The 26,472-nt window shown below is 37.6% G+C and overlaps 1 protein-coding gene across 1 annotated transcript in view; it reads right to left on the bottom strand.

The window, feature by feature from the left end:
- Window positions 1-22: 22 nt before the first annotated feature.
- The window catches only part of LOC104073548 (ras-specific guanine nucleotide-releasing factor RalGPS1-like), a gene marked incomplete at its 3' end in the record, with an annotated part of 34,798 nt that continues 8,348 nt past the window's right edge, over window positions 23-26,472 (bottom strand). Inside the window, exons 2-6 of the mRNA XM_009573364.1 lie at window positions 26,089-26,226; window positions 24,329-24,422; window positions 15,594-15,661; window positions 1,071-1,197; window positions 23-174 (exon numbers count right to left, since the gene is read on the bottom strand). Of these exons, the coding sequence (XP_009571659.1) occupies window positions 23-174; window positions 1,071-1,197; window positions 15,594-15,661; window positions 24,329-24,422; window positions 26,089-26,226 (579 nt within the window). The remainder of the gene's footprint in view (window positions 175-1,070; window positions 1,198-15,593; window positions 15,662-24,328; window positions 24,423-26,088; window positions 26,227-26,472) is intronic.

The following is a 26,472-nucleotide window of genomic DNA, read 5'->3' as shown; positions in this document are numbered from 1 at the left end:
GTCAGTTCCCCACACAGACTACCTATGGAAAGGCCGTTGGTGAAAAGTGAGTTCAGCGCATGGCTGCGGGCCGGGCTGTGCGACTCCAGGACGCTGTCATCCAGGAGGTGGCGCGGCTTCTCCGTCGGGAAGGTGGCGCTTTTGCTCTCCACTACGCTGAACTGACACATCATGCTGGAAAATTGGAAAGAGAAAAATGCAAAACCCCTCTTATGTCATCTAAGAGCAACCCTTGGCTCCTGATATTTCCACTCAGACTTTGCCTCATCAATAGGTTATTAAGTAGCAGGCAACCAAATGGTACTGCTCACGCTTTCCCTCTGCTGTACATATGCTCCTTGACTACCACAACAAGTTTCAGATTTTAGTGGTCTTTGTAAGTAACAACTATTAAATTTCTGCAGATGGGAAGTTTTAAGTTTTTTGACTCCTCTCCGTACAAAACCTGAACACCCTGGGTGGAGGCAAAGGTAGAAAAACAGAAAAAGCAGACCCCAGCTAAGCCACTGCTTAGTGGTCCTTCACGAAGCTGAACTAACACATCAACACTCCATGACCTTGGACAAGTCACGTGAACTTTTTTCCCCCTAACCCATTAATTGTGAAATCTGGTAGATGCTGAAATCTTAACTGGGGAGCAGGTGCTCTCACTTAGCTGGGTAAATGGTAGAGAAAAATGTTTCTAATCCATATTACCCAGGTAAAACAGTGCAAAAGATCACAACTTTCCTGAATGGTAAGGTGTGCCAAGCAGTTAGTAAGTTTCCTTAGATGTATTAGCAAGATGTTTAAAAACAAAAGGAAAAAAAAAATCAGTGATGCGCACCAGGAATCCGCAGACCAAGGTGAATACACAGCTTTCAAGTACTACCAGCGTCTGGCACTAGCAAGGATTAGAGTCAGCAAAAATAACAAAGTGTCAAGAGAAAACCTAGAGAATACACAGTAAAGCCTGAAACACTCTTGCTATACAAGAAATGGAAGGGACAAATACCAGAGTGTTCTGCTGCTACCTTAAACCTTTGTGATGCATGAAATTGCCTGAGCGTGAGAAAGCCTGGAGTACCCACTTGTTCCCCAGGCTGTGACTCTTCCTGTGCCTTGGTACAGGAGGTGTAGGTAGACTTGCTGCTACTGAGGCATCGGGACATGTGGGTCTCCTGATGAATTTCATAACTGCTGACACATCAGAGGGACCTAAAAGACAGAGATCATTTAACATTGAACTGATGCAAAACCCAGAAATTTCATGGGCCGGTGTGTTTAGCTGCTGATTAAAATGAATTGTTACAGATAACCAAAAGGCACCATTTCTGAAGAACCGTTTCTTGCGCATTAGGGTTACGCTATCCATTTCTGTTATGAATTCATCTCTATATTCTTGAATTGTCTGGAAGTAATTTTTAGAACAGCTTTGCACATACTTTTAACAATGAACTCCTACAAAAAGTCTTGGCACCGTTACAACAGCTGGATGTGCCAAAGTGTAATATGCAAAGCCATAAAGTCGGTTTGTTTTTTGAATGCTCACACATGTTTCGAATTTTGTTCACAACTCCATGTTGTGAATAAACTGTAAACAATCTGCTCATACTGACTCACAGCTTGAGCATGTAAGAGAAAGCAGGGGCTTTTCATGTATCTAATGGCCAGACAGATGCATTACTTCTCAATCATCTATGAGCTCTAGAGACGTCTCACTGCAATTATTCTTCCTCTCATTTTACAGATTTTATGAGGTCTCACGGAAAACATGGACAAGCTGCTCTTGTTCCAGTTCCTTGATGCTGTTCGCAAAAGGCTGGCAGTGAACTTCGCAATACAGTGGAGAACAACATGGCCTATCATCATCCTCAGTGAATGCAAGGCTGTTCTTGACTTCACAATAAACGGTTGAGGTTTCACTTTTAAACATTTCATTGTGGCACTGGTGCTTCTGATAGAAGTGGAAATAGTGGTCATGAAAGTGGCCGTCTGCCCCGTATCTATCTCCAGACTTGGTACAGCTCAGGTAGCCGTGAAACAGACTTCCCCCTGCATTACAGGAACCGCTTCCTGGAGGCTCCAGGGACCTTAGCTTAGTCAGCTTCTAGCCTCTAACCTAAAACCACCCGTTAAGAGGTCGACAGAGACAGAAAATTTGTGATGTGAAAAACCACATACAACTATCATCAGAATCGTTACAAAAGTGTCTGGCCTCAAATTAGCGATAAACAGAAATAGAAAAAGAAACCCAAACAAAACCCCAACATTCCAGGGCACAGTTTGACAACAGGATAACAACTCATAACAGAAATGGTTCTGAGAGGGTGGTTGGTCACTGGAACAGGCTCCCCAGGGAAGGGGTCATGGCACCAAGCCTGCCAGAGTACAAGTTGCATCTGGACAATGCTCTTAGTAATATAATTTAGTTGTAGGTAGTCCTGCGAGGAGCAGGGAGTTGGACTTGATGATCTTTATGAGTCCCTTCTAACTTGAGATATTCTATGATTCTATCTGTTATATAGGCTACTTCATCTCTCCCCAAGCACAGAAGTTATTAATCAATTTCCTCTGCCTTAAACTGAGGATTCATGAGATACAAGAAGCAGCAGGAGAACCAGTAATGAGTTTGTCCTAGTAAGAGGCAAAAAATAATACAAATAGATGCAAGATGCTTTACTGTCCATACCCACTCTGCAATATAGATTTATATCAAGTTGTATGAAATGTAGGAATTACTTCCAAACTACTTGTATTTTTATTTCCCCATAGCCTAGACTCAGGAATTTCACTATGAACTGGGTCATTACTATGAAGAATTGCAAAGGTTTTTCCCTAGCAGTAAGGGGAAAAATCTCATCCACAGTGTGTTCTGCAGATTTGAGCAAATTATTCATTGTGCTGTTTAATTAACCATGTAAGGAGCCTCAAGACAAGCTGAAAGAGGAGACTGCTTCTAGCAATACAGAGAGGGGAAACGAGTTCATTAGAGGAACCTTCAGTAGTATCATTCATCAAGTCATCAATTTAGTGGGAGAACAAAAAGAGAAAACAGGTTGTAATCCTGTTTTCTACTTTATTCCTATATACTGTCTTATATAGGACAGCATTGTCTTTGCTACCATCACACATTCAGAATTTGTGAAACATGACACCAGTAGCATGAGTCACTGGCATATGTGGCTTCAGAGAAGATCTTATGCTTAAAGGCCACATGCAGTTTTAAAAAAATGCACTTTTAATCATTACTTGATCCAGATATTCAACCAGAACCATACACCTGGGAGGTCAAAAGAGGGCTGAGTACAATGTTCTGCTGCATTTTCAATTAAAATGTTGTTGCATTTGGGCTGTAAGACGACATTGGAAGCTGTTTCCCTAAAGACAACAGGGTTCATCTTCCTCTTCTGCTGTGGAGGCTAAGCACAAGTTAGAATGTAAAAAGTATGAATCCGAGCACAATTAGGTGGTGACTAGTTTAGTGTAAAAACTGTTTGAATTTGTATTTCACCATTAGGTCTGAAAATCTTGTCTGTTGCATTACTAGCAAGAACATATATTTCACTAAAGTCTTTTACGAAAAGTTTTAATTACAAATTCTTAAAATTTACGCAGAGACAAACCAAATGCATTCAGAAGTTTCAGAAATGTTTACAAGTTCTTTTATTTGAAAACCTCCAGCCCTTCTGACGAACTAGGTTCACAAAAAGGATTTCTCTCTACATGCTTTGTTTGTAGTGCCTTTCCATCAGATATTTTTCAACTTGTGAATAGTAAAATACTTAGGACTACTGAGGTGTTTACTACCTTCTACGAAGCTTAAAATATATTGGAACTGAGACCCAGTGTGAAGATAGCAGCAGCTGAAAGAGAATTTTCCTGAAAATTATGAGCATTTATCAGCAAGAGTTTAGTCTGAAACTCAGCATAAATTTCAGGGTTAATGTGGCTACTCTGAAGTTACCATCACACATTGCAATGCATTAAGTCACTACTTGTCTCTTAATTTGGCTGAAGGATTGGTTCAGTTTTCTTTCCCTCTGGTGCCAGTTCTAAATCCTGATTTACATTAAGTTCGTTTAAGTGGATGACATTATAGTTCACCGAGAGCTACTGAAGCATTATGTTTAACAAACTGTTGAAACTACAGCCTGTGAAAGAGTAGCAATCTCAAGGCACAGCCCTAAATGAGTACCAGTACGGTGCAGTGCTTTTTCACAGACATCATGCCACGTGTCATCTGGTGCCAGTTCTAAATCCTGATTTACATTAAGTTCGTTTAAGTGGATGACATTATAGTTCACCGAGAGCTACTGAAGCATTATGTTTAACAAACTGTTGAAACTACAGCCTGTGAAAGAGTAGCAATCTCAAGGCACAGCCCTAAATGAGTACCAGTACGGTGCAGTGCTTTTTCACAGACATCATGCCACGTGTCAAAATGACGGTTAAATTTTCTAATACATAAGAGTTTAAAGGTTTAAGTTTCTCACCGTGGAGAGTCACAGAGCTGAAAACAATAAGACTGTTCGATTAATTTGATTCTAAGACAATGTTCATTGAAACAAAGCATGGAGACCGCACCAAAATTACTTTATCTAGAGAAAGAACAGCAAAATAACAAGTTTTGTGCTGACACAGTCAAGCCGTTACAAAATCAAAGCCAGCTGGATTTGACTCCAGGTATTTTAAAGTATGTATAGGTTCAAATGTTATCACTATCAAAACCTACAAAAAAATAAGAGATGTTGTCTACCAACAAAAATAGTTCTTTGAGAGTTTTCACTCTACACTCCCTTTTTTTGGAAATTAGACCCGCACGGAAGGAAGTATGAAGTGAAATTTGCACTAATATGAATACAACACAAAAATATTTAAAGATTGATCGTTATAACTCATTTTTAGCAAGAGCTTTTACTACCTGGACAGCTTCAGAACAGAAAAAGTTTGTTAAAAAAAACCTGAAACAAATGATGTAATGCATCTAAAAGGACTGCGTATCTCAGATTGAAAATAAGATTATAGAATCAGACTTCAGTTCAGGCTAAAATACTGCCTGACTAAGGTGAGATGTGTCAAGGGTGACAGAATTTGTGGAAATAGGTATAGGAGCCTTACAATTGTGGCAAATAGGTATAGGAATTTGTGGAAATAGGTATAGGATCCTTACAACTTAAGCCAACAATTCCAGCCTGGCTTCCTTGCTATTATACATGGCAATCACAATTGCTTTCATCAGTCCTGTGAAAGGAGGTAAGGGACTTATTCTAATTCCTAGTTAGGTGCCTTTAGTGAAGATCCTGATGGCAGAAAACAGAATGCTTTGTGGGATAAGATGAAGACAAAAGTATCAGTTGTGCTGGTATTACTCTGTCTGGAGTGGCCATTTTCTATGTAGTTCTGCATCTTCCTCATCTCCAAGGCAAGAGAAGGAAACAGTTTGGCTCTGTTAAGCCTGTGCTAAGGTAAAAAGAATCTGAGCTTAAAAACTTTTACGAAGTCTTTGCATCTGCTCTGCTGTCAAATGTCTTTGAAGCAGAACTGTGAAGTTCAGAGTTCTCGTTAGACAGGACCTGTGCTGCAGCGTACATTCAGTTCAGCAAGAAGTCTGGGGTGCAGAAGGTGTCAGCACGAGTTATGGAGCACAGGGGAGATGACCTCATTTCTGTAAAGGGGTAAGAGACAACAGAGCCTGTGCCAAGAAGGATGCCAAAAAGGGTAAGTGGTGAGATACTGATGAAAACTGCACAGACCAAGGGATGTTTATGGACATACCAGACTGCTGAGCAATTAGCTGGGGAAGCTATGCCCGATACTGCTGATAACAAAATTCCAATATTTAAATTCATTTGAGATTGAGTTATTTTGCCCCTTTTTTTCCAATAAATGAAGTCATCTGCTACTGCTAACTCTCCTCTTTACTCTCCTGGCTCCACTCCTAGTGCATACTGTTACCATGATTGCTATTCTGTTATTTTGCCTTTCATGGAGACAAAGCACTCTTAAGTAGGATTTTCCAGTGAGCTGGCATGAACAAGGGTTAGTTTGGTTTTCATTATTTCTCAGCATCCTTTTCAAGACTATGCTGACATGCACAAAAATAATGTATAAAAATATTAAAACATTATTAAAAATTTGTTTGCGTTAGGGAACGTGAGACAACTTCATCAGAGTGAGCTGAGTGCTGTTCAGAAATCTGTGGCAAGAACATTTGGAAAAGTTTACACATATCCCAAAGGATCTTGCTGTTTTTTCCTTTGCATAATTTTTCCATGAATAATCCTTCAAATGTTATAAATGAATGTTACTTTTGCAATCCGTCAGTAGAACATGTGAGCACTTACAGTCTCCAGAGCTTTTAAAAAAAGCAACAGGGTGAAGGAGTTACAGTTCACAATTTTTCTCCACTAAAAATCTATCAATAAACCAATACTAGGCATTCAAACAGAAAACTGAAAATGAGTTGCATATCATATGCTGAAAAAAGGAATGATTTTTCAGGAAGGTAAAACAGTCTCAACTACTTACTATTTTTTGGTGAGCAGCTAAGAAGTAAAACTGATACTTACCAGCTCTGTTTCTAAAACTTAAAGACATTCCAAGCCACAGACTCCCTAGTTAAATCTTTGCTGTAAATTTTTACTGCTCTGTTGCCATTGTAACCGAAGTCAGTGGGTGATAATTAAAACTTTCAAATAGAAAGACCTACTTACAAAACACACGATAAAGAACTTAAGAATTTTGTACACAGAATCAAGAATGACGCAAAAAAATTAAATCTAGAATGATGGCTATTGTAAAAGCATAGTTTTAATTTTCAGATTATTGCTTTACAATTCAACTAAAGCCTATTAATGAATACAACATGCAAGAGACATGCATGTTACGGCTGCTTTTCAGACAAGAGCAAACCAAGAACAAGAATCAGAGTCTTTGGCTGCACCTCTCCATGCTCCCGCAAGCCCCCCCTCCAAAAAAAAAAAAACAAGAGGAGTGTGTTTTGGTCAGACAAATTGAAGCCTGCCTGCTCACTTTGGAAACAGTGTGCACAGGCCTGTTGCTGCAGAGGTCAGGAAGATAATTTTGGTTATTGAATGAAAGCACTCTTTTTTTCAAAAGGACTATGAACTATTTCCAGTACCATGCCCTGGGAGTAAAGGGAACATAAACAGGATTTTGTATTTCTGCCACATGATCCCTGTTGCTGTAATTAGTGTCTTATTCTAATCTCCACCTCCACTCTACGTAACAGCAAAAGTACAGATGCATTTATAAAAAGTAATTTGGAAACCTTCTTCTGCAGTGCATTTTTTTTTTTACCCTAAGGACAATAATTGGTATATAATATTAGTCTGTCTACTTTGGCAATCAAGAATTTCTAATTCTAGAAATATCATAGGAAGAAAAAGATTAATTCACTATTTCATTCCAGACTTTATATTTTTAACCTTCCACAAATCCTCATTCTCTTTTCATTTTTTGCATCTAAGAAGAGTATGTTAAGTCTAGGGAAACATTCAGTAGAAATCATGATTAAGATTGCTGCAAATAAATTGTCTGGCTTTGCTGCACTGTCCTTTCCTTCTCTAAGTGTTTTTCTTTCACTGACAATCCAGATGAACCACAATTTTCTCAAGTGCTTTCTACTTCTAATACGTGTAAAGAACATCCTGCTATCTATTTACATTTTCCTTCAAATCATTCTCAGTTTCTTTAATTTCTATCTTCCACTTATCCTGCTACAGCTTGTTCTTTTTTCTTGATTCCCTTCTACTTCTCAATGATCCTTCCTTCATTGCAGCCTTTAGAGGATTTTCGGGTGAAATATGCAGGTTTGCTTTCCTATCAGAGGACAGCTTAAAGAAGTCTAACAACAAACTTCTTCATTTAGTAATCCAAAAAAGTCATGATATGGACATTTCCTTCCTCCCGCAAACTCAACTGATTGCTTTGTGCAAGTAATCTCCCATCCCAAATTTCTTAAACAAGCAAACAAAAAATGAGAGATTGAGAGAGAGAGACCTGGATATGTGGTATTCTTTTGCTTCACTTTACTTCCAGGTTCTATTTTTCAGACCCTATTTTATGTTTACAGGACTCCAGAATACACCTGTTAGGCAGTTTATTAGAAGATGTTTCTCATAGCCCTTATTGTCTCATATATATCTCCTCAAATCTGTAACAAGAATAGCTTGGCCCAGGTTTTTTGTTGTTTTTTACAAATGCTACCACCTACTGGTTCCAAGAATGCTTGGAATAGATACACAGTGTGGTTGTCCTTCGATGTAGTCTTTGCTTTATGTTCAAATTTGCATTAACAAAACCCACTGATTTAAAGGTTAATTCCAAAAGCATGGTTTGCAGTGAGGGAATAAACACTGACATGTATGTCCATCTTTTGCAATGTCTATCAATAACTACAATTATGAAAAAAAAAACTTTCAATCACGTGCATATTAACTTATTCTTTTTCTTCCCATAAATTTAAGTGTAACAGTGAATCATGCTGGGTTGTTATCTCAGGATACTAATGTCCCTTAATGGGCAAATACAGCTTAGGCAGGCGCAGCTCCATTCACCGTGTCTCCATTGTTGTTATGAAATACCTGCATCCATGTGTGAGGAAGTAGCTCAGTCCTGGACCATTCAATTCTGGCTTACTTTTTTTGCTATAATTGCCAGAAAGGGACCAATTAAATGGTGTGGACACAGAGGGGAGTTTGTTGATGTTACTATATGAAGTGTCAAAACATACAAAATGGACCCTAGAAGAGTTTGCCCGGTAGTACTCAATCCAGTATCTCCAAGAGTAGGACTGTAGAAATATGTTAATAATGTAGTGAAAGATGAAATTACAGTACAGGTAAGATCACAAGTTTAATATAGTTAGCAAGGACAACAGCAACAGCAAACCAGACAAGTGCACCAGAAACCTGGGGCACTTTTGTCTGTGCCACTCTATCAAGATCAAGTACAACTAACCATATTTCTAATGCACAGTAAACACACTTGAGTGTGTTTCCTTCAAATCCTTCCTGAATAGAAGTGATACTTTCAATTTCAGGTGCTACTTTTATGGAATCACTAATTGTCAGCATTTGTGTTACTTATACTGCACCAGTGGAATGTGCAGAACCCTGACTTACGCTTCAGCAAAAATGCTGAATTTCTTGCAGCTGGAACTGCAGGATAGTGCATGAGCTTGGATGACATCCATATTGGCAGTGAAGACATACCCATTGTGAGAGCATAGCTGCAGGGAAACTCTGAAGTTTGGGTTCAACAAAATACATTAACCAATCCATCAAAAAACTAACTTTTTGCAGAAATTATTTCAGGTGACTGCTCTGAAGAAAGAGACAAAAAACCCCCCAGAGCAGAAAAGCCCCTTGTCCTCTGGCTGTTTTACATGTTCTTGACATTCCTAGGGAGTAATAGGTTGGTAGTTAAAATAAGCATCAGTAAACTAGGACATTCAAGAGGCTTGTTTCGTAAGGAAGTCACAGAAAATAATAGAAAGTGATAAAGTTAAAAACTGAGCATGATCGTTCTCTCCCTGATAACTTTCTATTTGCTTTGACAGAATATTCTTTACAATTTTTGTGAAGCTTTGGTCTGTTAAGAAAAAAACCACAGCACACTAATTCTGGCTGGACTTAGTGGTTGATAACAACATGTGAATCCCACACATTTGTCTGGTATTAATTTATTTCAAAAATACTCAAATGAGTTGTAAAAATTTCAAGGGAAAGTATCACAGAGGAAGAGATTGGAAATGAGTATACATTTGAAACTAAAGAGCAAATTTTTCTGGATGGTCTGTAAACTTTTGTGAAGAAAACTTAGTTCTTCCATTTCTACCTTAAGTACAGCATAAGAAAAGCAGACACTATGCACATGAAGCAATAACCAAGCACTCACAGGAGGATTAGACAATCCTCATTTCCAGAACGATTGGCTGCTAAAGCACTTAGCACAAACTATTTATTAGTTGCCAAAGCAACCAGTAAAACAAACGGCAAAACTAAATGTCAAACTCAGTGTTTACATGGAAAATGATGGTGTGGGTTTTTTTTATTCTGAAATGCTGGGACTGCTGTACAGATGTCACTAGTGTAGTATACTTACTTTCAGAGGGTTACAAATGTGCAAACATCCCAGTCTTTCTTCCTTCTGTTTCTACATTTTATACATTTTTAACTCCTACATATCACATACTTTACATCCAGTAAATCTACTGCTTCTAATTAATTAAAACAAATATTAGAAGTTCTTAAGCAACTGTCAAAGCTGAACGGACTCAGCACAATGGGCTGAATTTTACCCCAATAACAAAACAGAGAATACACCTGTTTCAGACCTATTACTCCAGATTCCTGGTAGGGCGGTAACATAAAACCTCTAGTCTACTTATTCTCCTCTCAAGAACTATACCAAGACCTACTTGGAAAAAAAAGAAAAAAAAGGAGGCACTGAGGGTCCATCCCTGACTATTGCATAACAAAAACCCCCAAATAAGGGCTGCCGACAGCTGAGGCCTGGCTGTTGCTAAAAAGGACTTCTAAATGCTAACTTCAATGAAGGGGTTCATTAAAAATCACAGAATCATGAAGACCAGTCTTTGAATCACTTCATATTAGATACAATTTTCCAGATATGGTAATTATTTTAACATTATTCTATCTTTTTACATTGTTTTCCAAGACAGGATAAACATGGTATATTTCAGAGAACGAGTAACCATTTTCTATATTCTGATTAGCACTGCGCCCTGAACTTTTCAAAACACTAAGATGATAAAGAACATGCATAAAGTTTTCTATACTGAGCTACACTTAGTGTGCAAATTCTAGGGAACTTCAGTTGCTTAGAAAGCTAACTTATTTACCATATATTACATTAAATCTTTTCTTTTGTTCTGGGAAAATGGATTGAGTTATACCTTCCAAAACAATCTAATAGCTGTACCATAAATGCTGGGCACCTCCTAGCCAATAATGCAGGAACACAGATGTCTTTTACAGCTAATTCAACTGGAAACTGTGAACAGTTAGCATACTATAAGCTCTCCAGCTACATTCTCCCTCTCTCTCTCTCAAACCATAGCAAGGCAGAATGAACAGACTTAAGTTGCTGCCAAGGAAGTTGTGTGAATCACACAGTTCCTGAAAGCATACAATTAAACTGTTTAAAGCTCCTTTTTAAATGCTACTTGCAAGAGACAAGAATCTCTGCAGCGTTATGGAATGCACGAAATCTTCCTGTGAAAGCACTATTCACAATTACATATGCATTTGGTAATTAAATGAGACCATCTTAGCCACTAATATACAAAACATAGCTTGTTCTGAGACATTCACTTTAATCAGATGTCTGCCTCCTGTTCGAATTTACTGGAAAACCAGTTGGCAACCGAAGTGGAAAACGGACACATGGTTTTCTCCAGTACTTTGCAAACAGAAATACTGAAGGATTTAACTGTTTTTATTGAGCCTCACACTCATAAAGATACTTTAAGGGGAAAAAAAGAAACCCACAATGTCCCTGGCTAGAGTAAACTGTTAATCTTCTTTTGAAAGAGAGAAAACTGAAGTTGGGTAGAAGATAGAGTCACAACACTGGGAAGGAAAATCCATTTCCATCATCAACACAAGTAATTACACTTTAGGACATGAAGAAGACACTATTCCCTGCACTTAAGTCCATTACAGACTTTGGAATTATTACCACGACATTGACCTTTTTCTCCATATTTGGAAACACATGGCAACCTATAAGAAGGCAGTTATGTCACACGCAGAACTCAACTAGACTTAGTGCTATTAGCAACGTATTAACTTTCTGACTATCAGGAGAACTGATGACTGCCCTTATGGCCCAAGAACCTTTATTTTACCTTAAAATCACTGTATTCAGACTCCTATGCCTTAAACTATTGACTGGAACATTAAACTACTGCCTAAAGTATTTTGAGATCAACTCTTAGCATTATAGCTTGCTGACTGCAAAGGATTTACTCCTCGCACACAATGGCTGAAGTGGAAATAACCTCAAACTATAATTTGAATCCACATAAAGGTGACTCGAATACCTTCGAATGTGCTATTTTTAATTCTCCATAGTCAAATATGTCATTACTGGTATTTCGGTATTTTAGCTCGGAATTATTCAAGACTAATATATGGCTATATTTCTATTTATTAATGTTATGAAATAAACAACAAATTATTGCCTTCATACTTGGTTAAATTTCAATTTGAATTAATGCTAACTTACTTCACTAACCTTCTCCAGGAATTTTTTTTTTTTTCAATAAAGTACACTGGATTCCCTTTAGTAGCATTTTTGCAGCCACATAGGTGCAGGTCACTGAAAAATTCATGTGGGTATTACAAAGTGCTGGTGGCATTCATTGTCTAACTGGCAGTAAGTGAGAACTGTCTAGCTGAGCAAGAAATACAGCAGTCCACAAGGGTGTCAAGCTTTCGAAGGAAATACTAACAGAAAAATGGAGCAATAGGAATTACTCAAGATTTGGTTTCTAGTAATCATATTAATTCTCACTCTGAATAAAGCAACCTTACAGAGCATATAGGGGCACTGCAGATTCAGAGAGGAAAGTTCACTTTCTCCTAATACTGCCAGTTACCATACAATCACATATTCAACTGAGTAGGTACTACTGAACATTGTCCCAATCAATATTTGTGGACTCCAGCTGAGCTCACTGCAGTATAAAGCCGTATTACTTGCCTGCCTCAGGACAGTTCAAAGTTCTTGTTTCCAACTTTGGAACTGTATTTTTAATTGCCTTCCATTACAGATCTAATAAAGTCTAAGCCCTTGATTAAGAATTACAGAGTATTGGTGATGATCACATGCTATGCTGCTATGACTGAAGTTAGAACTTCCACATCATCCTGATGAAATGCTAACATCAAAACCCTTGTGTAAAGCATTTAAACATGAGCAATACAAAGTGAAAGCCAGAAAACAAAAAAGTTCACTCGTATGTCTGTTTTATATATGTAAGATATAATCATATGAGAGGCAATGACTTAGTTTTAAGTTTCAAGTATGAAAAAGCAAATCCTCACAAAAGCAAAATCAAATATTACATGATGTAGTGGGTTGACCTTGGCTGGCTGCCAGGTGCCCACCAAGCTGCTCAATCACTCCCCCTCCTCTGCAGGACAGGGCAGGCGAAAATAAGACAAAAAAACCCTTGTGGGTCAAGATAAAGGCAGTTCATTGAAGAAAAGCAAAGGCTGCATGCAGAAGCAAAGGAAAACAAAAAAGAATTTATCCTCTACTTCCCATCAGCAGGCAATGTCCAACCACTGCCTGGGAAGAAGGGCCTCAGCACTCGCAGCGGTTGCATTGGAAGACAAACGCCTTAATAACGGATGCCCCACCTCCTCCTTTTCTCAGCTTTTATTGCTGAGCACGTCATATGGTATGGAATATCTCTTTGGTCAGCTTGGGTCAGCTGTCCTGGCTATGTCCCCTCCCAATCTCTTGACCACCCCGAGCCTACTGGCCTTTTTGGGGAGGAGGGGGTGGATTTGGAGAGACAGCCTTGATGCTCAGCAGTAGCCAAAACACTGGGGCATTATCCACACCTTTCTAGCTAAAAATACAAAGCACAACACTATGAAGGCTGCTATGGGAAAAGTTAACTCCATCCCAGTCAGACCCAATATACATGTCTGTACAAAGAAAGTGTTAATTAAGAACTCCTTTTGAACTTCTCTAGTTAAAAAAAAAAATTCCTCCTGTGAACTACTTCCTTACATTTTACACAGCTATTAATAATACTGAGCATTGGGGGGGCGGGGGGAGAGTGCATTCCTGAAGAAATGTCTTCTTCCAACTTATTATTTCTTGGAAGAAATTTTATTTAAGTAGATTTATTAAGTAGATTTTACTCCTTTTTCCTTAGAACTGTATGGACTGAAGACCAGGTCAAATGTTTATCTGACTCTGGGATTAGCATTCACAATCCTGAGACAAACGAGAGGTCCCTTATAAATGACTGGCCATTTGACACTCAGAAAGGGTTTCACAGCAGCCAACATGAAGAGCTTGGAGGCGGAGGAAAAACACCCTTATTTATTTTTCTCCTTTCATATGTAGCATCTTCCTTTTTCTTTCTCTCTTTCATTCACTTTGTCTCTCCCTCATTTGGTGAGAAGAAAAGACATTTTGAATGCCAAATGAAATTGCTTGTCAGATGTGGTCTGGACCCCTTGGGTTTTTTTACATTCACACATGGTTTAACATAATGAGACAGAAAATTGGCCATTCAGGTTTAAGAGATTAAAATAGAACAGCTTTTGAGATAATGGCTCCTATAGTAGTGAGTACATTTCACATAGTCTGATGTTTGTTTAGGCTGTTCATAGAAATAAACTGTATTGGTACAGCAGATTTGTTTTGGTCAACTTATGGATGGTACTGTAGTTTTTTAGATATTGCTAAAAGCTATTACAAATCTTTTGTCCTCCCACTTTACACAATGAAATTGTCTCAAATTTATGTGTTAGTTCACACAGAAACCTGAAAGGAGAATTTCCTGTGTTATTCACTGCATTGATTCGTTTGTACTGAAAGAGCGCTCTTCGTTCTTCACTTAATAATGAAAATGCAAGCATTTGTAAAAAATGACACAATCTAATTTCTGTTCCAATGCTAACAAACACCCTGTGTTACCCCTCGAACTGCAATTGTTTATACACAAGTCAGCAATCTTTATTGATGACTCATGCTACTGATAACACCTCTGAATTACCAGGTCTGGCTTCTGGACAAAAAAGCTTACAGCAATACTGCTGGGAATCATGGTCCCTCAGTAGACTCTGATATGGTAGCAAGGTTAATTGAAGACTTGGTATCGATACTGACAACCTTGGCAATTTACACTGGTCAATTCCAGGGATTAATTTTAGACGTACTGTGCTGTAGCTGGGTTTTTAATCTCAGCAGAAGAAAGTCCAATGCTACCTATTAAAAATGTGAAACCTACTAATAAACCACCTTAGAAATGCACCTCTTTGCCATCCAGGTAACTCTGTTCTCCAGAAAAGCAAATAACAGTACATCCCTCCTCTACAACCTCTGCAAATTAAATCTTACTTCTGAAATCAAATTGTTTTCAATCATTTAAGATCAATGGATTTGTTTTGCCTAGTCAAATGAATGCTGATATGTGTGAAATCAATCTTGATATGTGGGATAAATTTGTTACTGTAAGAACCTCTGAGGGTGGATATCATAAAGGAAGAAAATTATTTAAGACAAAGGACAGTGCTAACCCAAGTACAAGCTGGCTATGTAGAAATCTGCAGTAAAAATCAGATCTTTTACAACTATCAGAGGAGTGGTGTTCTGGATCAAGGATGCTCTGAAACTGGGCATCTGTATGGAAAGGGATCAATTCTCTGACAGCCCTTACAAGATAATTCTGTAATTGCAACAAAAGCCCACATTTGAAACTGATTAATTCCTCCAAAACCCCTCTGATATAAAATGGGTTTTCCCATATACTTCAGTGGAGGATTTCTGTAATTAAAATTATTTCCTTACTCAAATTTTCAAATGAAGTTTTATACCTGCAAGATCTTCTTTGGAGGAAACCAGTCGAGGAGAGCTGTTACCTGGCTCAATTCTTAATGATAATCTGGAAAAACAAGTTTTTAGAGAAATTAACAAATAAAATTTGTCAATAAAAGTTGAAAGAAACTGAAGAAAGTAATTATTTTGGCAGTGGTAAGCAGGAATTTTACTTTGTTGAAAGTGTAGTTATTTACTTTGTTATGTAACAAAACAATACATTTTTTCAAGTAAATCACTACCTGTTAGATCCAAGAAAGAAACTGTGAGGGAAGCTTATGAAAACAGAAATGGAAATTGATATTTTATACTCCCTATCAGTGTAAAAATGTAAGTTCATATAGTCTTTCACCGGGTAAAAAAAAAACTCCAAAAGTCAGTAAATTTAGATACAAACCTAATAGCAAACATTTTATTCCCTCTGTGCATGAAAAGTGAATTTATTCTGTTATTATGTGGAAATGTGCACTCAGAAATAGCTATTTAGAAATATTAGTTACTATGACTTACAGAAAAGGAGCATAAGTGGGTAAAGTGACCAACACTTAATAATAAAAGAAGATCATTAGAAGAAAGTTATAACATTATATGCCCCCCTGCCTCACTCCACGTGTTTTATGATGCACTCACTGTTGCCTTATCTCAGCACTCCAACACGTCTTGATCTTCCAGTGCATATGACTTCTGCCACCTCTCAAGTTTACGCTCTCTTAACTTGACATTCATGGGTCCTTTATTCTGTACCAGTTTGACAACAAAGTATGGAGCACTACAATGTTAAGTAAATTTTAACCGCACAGGCATAAAACCAGAGGAAATAACTGCTGTCATTGCACAGCATTAAACACGCAAAAAAGCTGTGAAGGTTTCGAGCTACAGGCTGCAGTACTCTGCTGTATACAAACACCAGTGGAAGTCTTTCTAACTTAGATGAAAACATGCAAAGGGGTGGGGGTTAGGAGGGGGGAGGGAAGGAACCTATGACAGCATTTCAAAATATCACATATGGCTTAACTATCACTTTCTTTACTACCTTGTCTTTCACGCACACAGAGTTTTATGGGGAATGCCTTCCAGTCCATTCTCCACAGTATTCAAACATTGTCAATTATATTTTAGTGTGAAGTTAATTAACAAACCTATGGTCCCTTTTCATGTTTTAGAATTTCTATTCTTCTGATAGTACTAGATTCTTTTAATTATCCAAAGTATTTCAAGTAGGTAATGGATCATTCCTTTCCAGACTATCTTTTCTTTCTGTCAACATGATTTCCATGACCAGGAAGGGGCAACAGGCTCTCCTAGAAGCCAACAATGAGAAAGTTACAATAATATAACTCAGTGCATGATTCAAATGTTAATCATATGGGAATTCCTTTCAGTATGGAAAAATGGCAAAAAAACTTAATGAAGTCTTTCCCTGTAAATAGGGCCCTACTGTGTGAATTTATCTTCCATGTCTGTAGAAATGTTCCAGTTGCATCCCTCGCACAGTAGTTACTCCTTTGTTCATTTTTAAGGCTGATCTGTTCCTCACTATATTAGAGGCTTATTGTTCCCATGCTGTGAGCTTGATTTTTGCGCAGAAAGCTTTTTAAAAAAATTTCTCCTGCAGAACTGTGCTATTTACAGATCTTGAGAAATTTGGGTATTAAGCTCATTATACTGGGTTAGCGCCTATTTGATGAACCAAAACCCTTGTGCAAAACAGAACACTCATTTCAACTTGTTTCACATAACAGTTGTTATCCAAACAGAAGCAGACGACCCTTCTCCTGCTAACCCGTCACTGTTCCACAATTGCTGATTTTTTTCTTCTATTTCTGTCTGTACAAGGGACCTGTTACCTATCCTTCCCCACATGTGATAACTGCATGTTTTAGTTTTGCGAGCTTTGAGGAACTCATCTCTGATGCTCTTTCCTTATCCTGTTATCAAATAAATTACTCAGTTTTATTAGTCCCCTGTGGCAACAGCCACAATTTATTTGGTCACTGTGGAAACGTTTGTCTAGTAAGCCCATTTGCGAAAAGATATGACTGCAATTCAGTCCATGTAAGCAAACAGCTTCTCCCTTTTACAATGATGTGATCTGTAATGCATTCCTCCTGAAAATTTCTTGCTTTATTAGACTAAAAGGAATTTAAATCTGTATGTAAGGATTACAGACTAGACTCTTATTCTTAAGCATGCTGAACTGAATCGTGCTCATTAAGCAGGTCCAGTCTATCATTTCAGATAACTGTTTACAGAATTAGGTATTTTTCAGAGCAATTGTGGCAGGACCACCTCACACACTTGAGGCGGCCACAAATCACTTGTCCAACTTTACATTTTTTATCAACTTAATTACCTTACTACGTATCAAGCTCCAAGACCCAGTACAACTCTTACTCGTTTGAAAAACAGCACAGGTGAAATACTGCCTACAAATATGTACATGAGGGGAAGTGCCATGACCTGCTATCAGATTTAAGGCAAGAGCATTCTTATACCTTTAGTGATGAGAACATCTGACAACTTCCATGCAACTACTTGTACCATACTATTTGTCTCTTTCTGTTTAAAAATACTCTTGTAAAGAAGAAAAGGGGAAGATAACAGCAGAAAGTAAGACCTAACACCTTTATGCTTTTAACAAGGTTTTAGAAAGAGGCATGGTATTATTATACAATCTAGAAAGCACCTGTGGTGTGTGCTGCACTTAAAAGTTCACTGACAGAGCAACAAGTGAGTCTTCAGTGCTATAAAATGATATTACATCACTTTCCACTTGTCATCTCTCTAGAAAATGTTAAGTTAGATAATGTTGTTTATCTGTTTGATTATGTTAAAATACACTCTGAAATCTTAGCCCTTGCTAAGTCTCTGACAGTTTGGTCATTGACTTCAACAATGCCAGAATTCTGCAATGTTTTCAAAATAACAAAAATGCAATTTAGCTATTCAACTTAGGAAAATACAGGCTCTATTAAAAGAACAACAAATAACTATGAGTCTAAATTTGAGTTTTGGTAAATATAAAATACTCATGCTGACATGTTTAACAAAATATTTAAAATAAACTGTGAGAAAAGGGAATATATTCTGACAATGAGATGTCATTCCTGGACCACTGCTCTCCTCCTCCCTCTCTCCCCCCGAAGGCTGGAAACAATCAAAAACATTGTTATTTCAAAGAAGAGATACTGACAGTCAGTACAGTTTCAACCAGTCTTGGCTTGTTTGCCACCACCCAAATTCATTTTTGCAATTCCTCTGACACTGCATTTTCCACTGAGAAGCACAGGTTACATGCATGCACATGCATACTCATCTGCTCTCACCTCGCTACATGTGCATATAGTTATTCCCTCAGCATGAGCAATGTCTCCCAAATAGCACTCACAGCGTCAGAATCTTCGGCCCCACAGAAGCTTAGTGTGATACTATTAGTAGGTCTCTGCAGACTTTGATGCCTGATGTGCTTACAACCAACATTCATCATTAAATAACACTCTGCTACCGAGTGCCGCCATATAGCTCATTTAAGAGTAACCTTCCCGATAAGCAGGAAAAGAGGAACCTAACATAATGCAGAAAATAAAATAGGTAGCCAGCCTTGAACATAGTTCTGTTTCACGGGAGTATGCTCTCCAGTACAGGATGAAACGTCTGCTAGGACAGTAAAGCTACCTTTACTCAATTCTCCTAATATTAAGCAAGTGAATGAAGACAGAGAATAGCCTTACATGAACAAGAAATTTAGCTGCTCCATGAGGAGGTTGAACAAAACTTATTCATCTTTCTTGAGACAAGGAAGATCTAAGTTGCAATAAAGCAGTGCAGTCCTCAAAGCTGTCAAAGCTCAGGGCGTTTCTGACCAGTAATTGTGTACGAAGCAAAACGTGTCTGACACACCTGGAACGTTTTGGGCTGCCTGTGTAGCACTTAAACAGTAGGTCCAACAGTTTCTGGAAACTTCACTGTCCCCTGTGGAAGAGGCAGCCAAGTCACAACTACAGCTATTGATCCATATGGCCACTGGATCACTACAAATCTCAGACTAACAGTGAAGGTTTCCCCCTACCCCTGCCTTTGACAACAATTCTTGGAGGAAAAGGTCCAGGGAATATAACTGCCTGGGAGGCCTATTTAAGATGGACTGTAGCCAAGGTTCACTGTTATAGGTACTAATATTTTAAGCACCTGCCATACAATTCCTGTTACCATAAGACCAAAACCAATATGGTGCAGCTGGCACTTTTATAGCGCCATCATTGTTACGAGTCAGTATAATGTTTTAATTGCCTATTAATTTTTCTTGGATGCTTTCCCATACCATCCTGCCTAACAATCTAAATTTGAACTGATTTTTCTGTAAATCATCTTACCAGTATATTGGAATATCAGTGTCTTGCCTAATATGCTCTAAAGAACTGAATTATATGTATAGATAGCAGCCTACAGAACAGGATTCCAATCCCGATTGTCCTGTCCAGATAGCACTGCAATACAAATAATAGCCTTCAAACTGGCTTTACTCAAAGAACAGCTGTGGAGAACAGCAAGGCCAATGTAGACCAAGAACAACTGTGGAGAATACCAGGGCTGACCTAATGATATCAAAAGGTCAGCAAAAAAAATTGTTTTGGAACCACTGCAAGGCGTGGCAGGTTAGGAAAGGATGTGGCATGATGCCACGATGTTTGGATAGCGCTGTCTAGCCCAGGGAAAAACTGCATACCTGGGGACAAGCACTCTCCTCAGATCACTTCTTATGCTCCTGGGGGAAGAAGAAGACCCTGCGGCAGCTGCATCATGGTATCTCTAAAGCCCACTGGCTGCCAGTGATGCCCTGAGATAACGATGACCAATACATTTTGGGTGTAACTGGAAGGAATCCTGATGCTTTAGGTCCTATTTTTTTGCTCCCTTAGTCTTGTAACTAGCCAATGTTACAATTTCTCAGCTTCTGCAGAGAACAGTACATGGGCTGAGCAAGAAAGATCTATTATTTTTAGGATATGACATCATTGTCAGGGGTTTTCTGGAGTGTTTGTACTTGCTGACAAGCACGAACCTAAAGCAAGCAATTGGACTGGCACAAAAAACTGTAGAGAAAAGCTTTGTTTATATAAAGTGGCTGCCAAATTTTCCTTTTCAGTGTAATTGAGGTTCTCATTTGGCGAAATGTGTATTGGGATCCTGCCAATACATTTTAGGGCAAATATCTAAGCTTCTCTCCCTGACAGCCTGGTACTGAGATAGTTCTGTTCTCCCTGCCAAAGGTCAAGCATACATCTCTTCAGAGTACACTAATGCTGTCCCTGGCTCAAAAAGAGCAGTCACTGGAAAGAGAAAGAGAGAGGAGATTCTTTCCCACAATAAAAACTTAGTACTCTTTGCCTTTTTAAGGCTTACAGTTTCTTCTGACATGGGACCAGAAAATACTATGAAACTGAAGATCCATTATGGAAAACTGAGAGGAAAATGTGAAATCAAATATTCAAAACAAAATCCAAAAACTCCTTATCAAATACAAAGATGGAAGAGGAATGAGAGTTCTCTTTAAGGGTACTTGTGATGAGTTTTGATGAATACAGACTTTAATTTAAAGCTTTACTCTGACGAAAGAAACATGACAGAAAAAGGTCAAAGTTCTCCAATGTATATAAACTGCAGCAACTTTACTAAGCTAAGAAGTAAATCTTTCCCTCTTTTTAATACCTCTTGAGACTTCAGTCCAGTTTTTCCTTGCCATAGTGAAGCCTAGAAAGAAAACTGCTAAATTTTATTGAAATATTCTCATAAATAACTAAATCAAAAGAAAAAGTACTAAACGATCTTTAAGATACATCAAATACCTTTCAGCATTATCAGCAAGGCTGCTGCTGAAGTTAAAATGATTTTCAAATTTAAACTGGAATTACTCATGACTTGTAGTTTTTCCAAATACTACGTTATAGGATCATATACTTATAGAAAGTTTAATCTATTTTTCCTAAGATATTACAGTTCATGAAAGCTATTATACATATAACGTTAACATTGATGCATCATCAGGGAACTCCATCTAAAAATCAAATTAAGCAACATGACCAGTTTCTTGAATTCAGTCCAGGAGCTGTAAAGCCTATACTAACTATAATTCTTCACCTTTACCAACTACTACTCAGTTTAATTTTGCTCTATGTTCGTGACTTTAATAAAGCATGCACGTATGTGGCAAATTAGTAAACAATGACCACTTGTTAAATTTTAACACTGAGATTTACATCTCAGACTACCCTTAACACAAGTCTTGGACTGCCTGACCTTTTCAAAAGGCTGTGTGCAATGCTAATGTTCAATATGCATCTGTTGCACAATGCATGTCTATTTGTGTGTGTGAAACATATACAGTGTCATAAGACTGAGAAAAGGAAGAACACATGCATTCTATCATCAGTACTCTGGCAGGAATTCTAATTCCATGAAGCAGATAAATTTTGCTACAAAAACATCACACAATCTTTTTCTCCAAATAATTTTCCTACAGAAACATCACTATTCTTAGTATCTGTGATCAACCAGACACAAAAGCACAAACCTATCAAACCATAGCCAAGTATGATCTTTTGCAGTGAACTACCCAATGCTAGTTCAGCTTCTTTTGCTGAAGTTTTCCCTAAGTAAGGGGACAAATTTTGGACATTTTCGCTCTATTTGAAGTATGTCCTGATAATACTTGGAGAAGTTCCAAAAGAATACCTTGTCTGAATGGTTTTACTTTTAGAATTATTCTCTCAGGAAAAGCAAGTTCCACACACATTTATCACAACAATCCATATCGACCGATTTGGCTGAGGAATAGTACTGTATGCACAGTGGCCTGAACCAGAGATAAGTGGAACAGCTTTGGCAGCTGGAGTTATCACAAACTGCAGTTACGTTCAAAATCAAAGAGCAAAAACAAATCACTGGACTCATGCTATGCTCAAATATGTGGGTTTTTGATATGGTGACACCTTCATTTCCTGAACTGTTTCAGTAGGATTTTGTATCTGTATGCCAGCAATATCAGTTATAATTGCAGAGAGATGTAGAATGGTTAGGGTAGGTCATTCTTTATGCTTACATGTACATGACCCCACACTGGTAATACAGAGTCTTCTGATTCACTGAATCTGCTCTTTTCTTTTCACAAACACTAACTGGTAGCCTTCATTTCATTAACCGATCAAGTTTCAACTTAAAATTATTTAATTATTTTTCTCACTACTCTGATTAAGAAGCCGTTCCAGAATTCCATTACTGTGATGGTTAGGAACCATATTTCAACATTTAGCTTCTAAATTTTTGTACTCATTTATCTTTGTGCTACCATTACAATTTAGTTTAAATTGCTCTTTACCCTCCCTATTTTCTCCCCATTGTGTTTATACATAGTGATTCTATTACCTAAACGTCTCCTTTTCTAGGCTAAAGCCAAAGCTAGTTCTTTAAGACTGGTGTTACAAGACAGACTTTATTCACCTGATTGCCCCAGCATTTTTTTAAACCCACTCTAAGCATGGATGGCCAGAGTTGTGTACAGTACTCCACATAAGGTCTTATCAGCTTCTTTTGAAGGAGTATTAATGATTTAATTTTTTGTAGAAACACTATATTTGATACAGAGTAGGGATGAATTCGTCTTTTCATGGCCGTATCTCACTTCTGACAGACATCTACTGATCAACACCATAAATTATTGTTAGAATAAATACATAACATTTTGATTTTTGTGTCATTCATTTTAGTCATCAGGTCATCTGATTCTTCCTTTGTGATATCCAAATCATGTTCTACTTCGGTGAACCCTTCCAACACTGTTTTATTAGCATATGGTCTAAGTACAAACAAATTTGGAGACAAAGTTCTTAACGGAAGTGTTTAATAAAACTGGTAACAAGACTGATTTTAAACAAGTTCATTAGCAACCTTGCTCTCCAAAACATATTCTAAAATCTTTCCTACCACCATCATATTACTGAACATCTGGTTGCCTTGAATACTTTTAACTCTGTTCACCTAACTAGAGGTACTATATTTGTCAATAGCTAATTATATAGCATTGCGTCTACGTTGGTTGAGTTATGCAAAACCCTTGCTGCCAGACCTATGATTTAATGTGCTAGTTCTTTCAGAATTATTGGCCAGGGATTATCGCCTCCTTTAACAGGAGAACATTCACATATTGACCAATGTGCTCTATGGTGTCTATTTCACACCATTGTGTGGGTTAGCTCTTCTCCACCTCTTTTGTAAGCATTGCTTTAACATGCTTAAACCCCCAAAATTGTCAGGTTTATATCTTAAGTACCAGCTTATTAAAAACAGTAATTTGAAATTGGAAGATGTTTTTAATGTATTATTTACAATAGCATAGAGTCAATCCTGGACATCTTGGAGATGGTTTTAGGGTTTCTGAACAAAATTCTCAGAATGCAGCCATCATGTAATAGAATAAAGACTAGATTTTCATCTGCTTTTAACTTTTACAAAGATATTTCATTTTGGAAATCTGGTTAGAGTCATAAAGGAAGACTGTCATTCTGGATTTTACTCAGGCATCCTGGTATTATCAGCTCCATTAATAAAATACTACGAACACCAGACAAACCCCAAAATACCTTCAGCCAATAGCTTTTTGTTCAACTCTTAATCACACTAACAGCCAAGTGATCTTTCCATTAAATTCCCCAAACCTGAAGAAAAGAATAATACTTACTTATAATTGTCATCTTCTACAAATTTCTGAAGTTCTTCAATGTAACGGACAGACTTCAAATACTTTTGCACGTGGGGCAATGTTGTAAGATGATCTGTGGAGTGTTCAAACAAAAAAAAGATGAACATTCACGTCATCCAAAGTTAATTATTCTTTCAGGTTTTTTTTCTGATTCTTATGATCATCTTAATGGAAACAGAGAATTTGAACCTTCCTAAAGAATAAATCAGGCAGAAGTATTACTTTGACTCTAAGAAGATGTTAAAGATTTGATTGAGCAAAAGTGATGTTCAGTTGTTAAAGAAAACACAGATGCATTTCATCATCATGAAAGCTAGTGGATTTTACTATATGCTATCTCACAAGTGGAAAAGTGTTATCTGCTGCAAACCCTGCTTCAGTTTTGTGCTCACTGTTCTGGGGGAAATTAAAGCCTGCACCCATGGCTGTTAGTGATTCTCATATGAACATCAAGTGAAGAGACTTAAAAATTACAATGCTGAATACCACGATAGAAAGACGGTAAATTCAGAATGACAGAAAAATCCTTTGACGCATGGTGCATGGACAGGAACACACCTTGTAGTATCTAACTTAACTTTTATGCTCTTGTAAAGGCAACTGTTTTAAAGGCACTCGTTATTCCAGAATGTTGTTTCTTCAAGGCCATATTTTAATTTTCATTCTGATTTTAACAAAAGCACCCAAAATTAATGCATAGCAATGCAGGAAGCCGCAAAAACTGTAAAAACGAAAGGGTCAGTGAAATAATGAGGTTTCTTTGTCATTCAAAGTATTCAAAGACAAAATGAAACTCACAATAAGAACATGATAGCTGAATAATCTAACTATTCAGATCATACATTATTATGCCTAGTCCCTACCTTTAAATACTTTATAATACTGAAGTTGACAACAAAGAACAAGGGCTGGATACTTAAGCATACACAATTTCTCACCACATTTTCTCACAATCTAACATTTATTTTTTTTCTATTCAAAACTCTCAAAAACTGTAGCATTTAAATGTTCTGAATTTATTTAATTGTACAGCTGCTCTCAAGGTTTTCCAGCTTGTTTCATGTTTAAGCAATGAAAAGTCGTGCTAAGTCACCAACAATACGCTCAGTATTTGTTATGACCCCAAAACCAGCACATTTCTTGACATAAGGCTTCACTAACAGGCTAGAATTGCACAAATGAATTTTAGAGTAAAATCTTGTTAACAAAAAGAAGCAGCCCATGTTTCTCACTTCATCAACAAGTGAGGTATGTGGAAACAATTTAACAACTGTTGTATAGATTGAAATATTTATATTTTGTTTTGTAAATGTATCATCAGGATACTAACAATAAAATGATAATGAAATTAACACATTCTACACTCCAAAGACACCCTATCTACTGCAAAGGAAAGGAAAGATATTAAGATAATTCTCTCTGACTGCTGCTGGTGGAAACAGAATATAATCCAAATGCAATAGCTGTACCTGAAAGTATGTAATCTGTAGTCCGCATGTAGCAGTAAACTCTGCACAACTTCTGTAACAGCTCTTACATTTTAGAATACATGCTTATTTGCCTAACTTACCGGTAAGACTAAAACTGCACAGAAGTGGAAGCTACATCACTTACCAGTGTTCAACTCTACCAACATTAGCCTCTTGTGTTGCCTTTACAGAGGGCCGAAACCTGCTTTCACAATGTTGTACTAAAGAAATTTTAGTTAAGGCTTAATAGGTATAACAAAATTTACCAACCATAGTTACAGGAGACTTGCAGATCAGCTATTATTCGGAGAATATTGTTCATTTGATTGGATCTTTGTTCATTCTCCATAATGCTGCCTGAAGCAGGATATGCAGAATCAATGTAGATTAAATCCAAGAGATAAATTCCTGAAACAAACAAATCAATCAACCAATTGATCTAGTGTTTCAAACATAAATAGCTGCATAATTTTTAACGAGTATAACAGCCAGCAACTATTTACCTCCACTGTGGTCTGGGCCCATTAAACAAAGGAGAGCTTGGGATTTGCATGTTGAAAAATTTCATAATTAGTGCTTGAGTTCTGTGACACCTCTTAAAAAAGGACAGAAAAGATTTCGCTCATGTGCACTTATACAGGCTAATGTCTACTA

The sequence above is a fragment of the Fulmarus glacialis genome, unplaced genomic scaffold (assembly GCF_000690835.1).
Source record: "Fulmarus glacialis isolate BGI_N327 unplaced genomic scaffold, ASM69083v1 scaffold9782, whole genome shotgun sequence".
Taxonomy (NCBI): Eukaryota; Metazoa; Chordata; class Aves; order Procellariiformes; family Procellariidae; genus Fulmarus; species Fulmarus glacialis.
The sequence above is the reverse complement of the archived record's forward strand: the minus strand, read 5'-3'. Positions and strand labels throughout refer to the sequence as shown.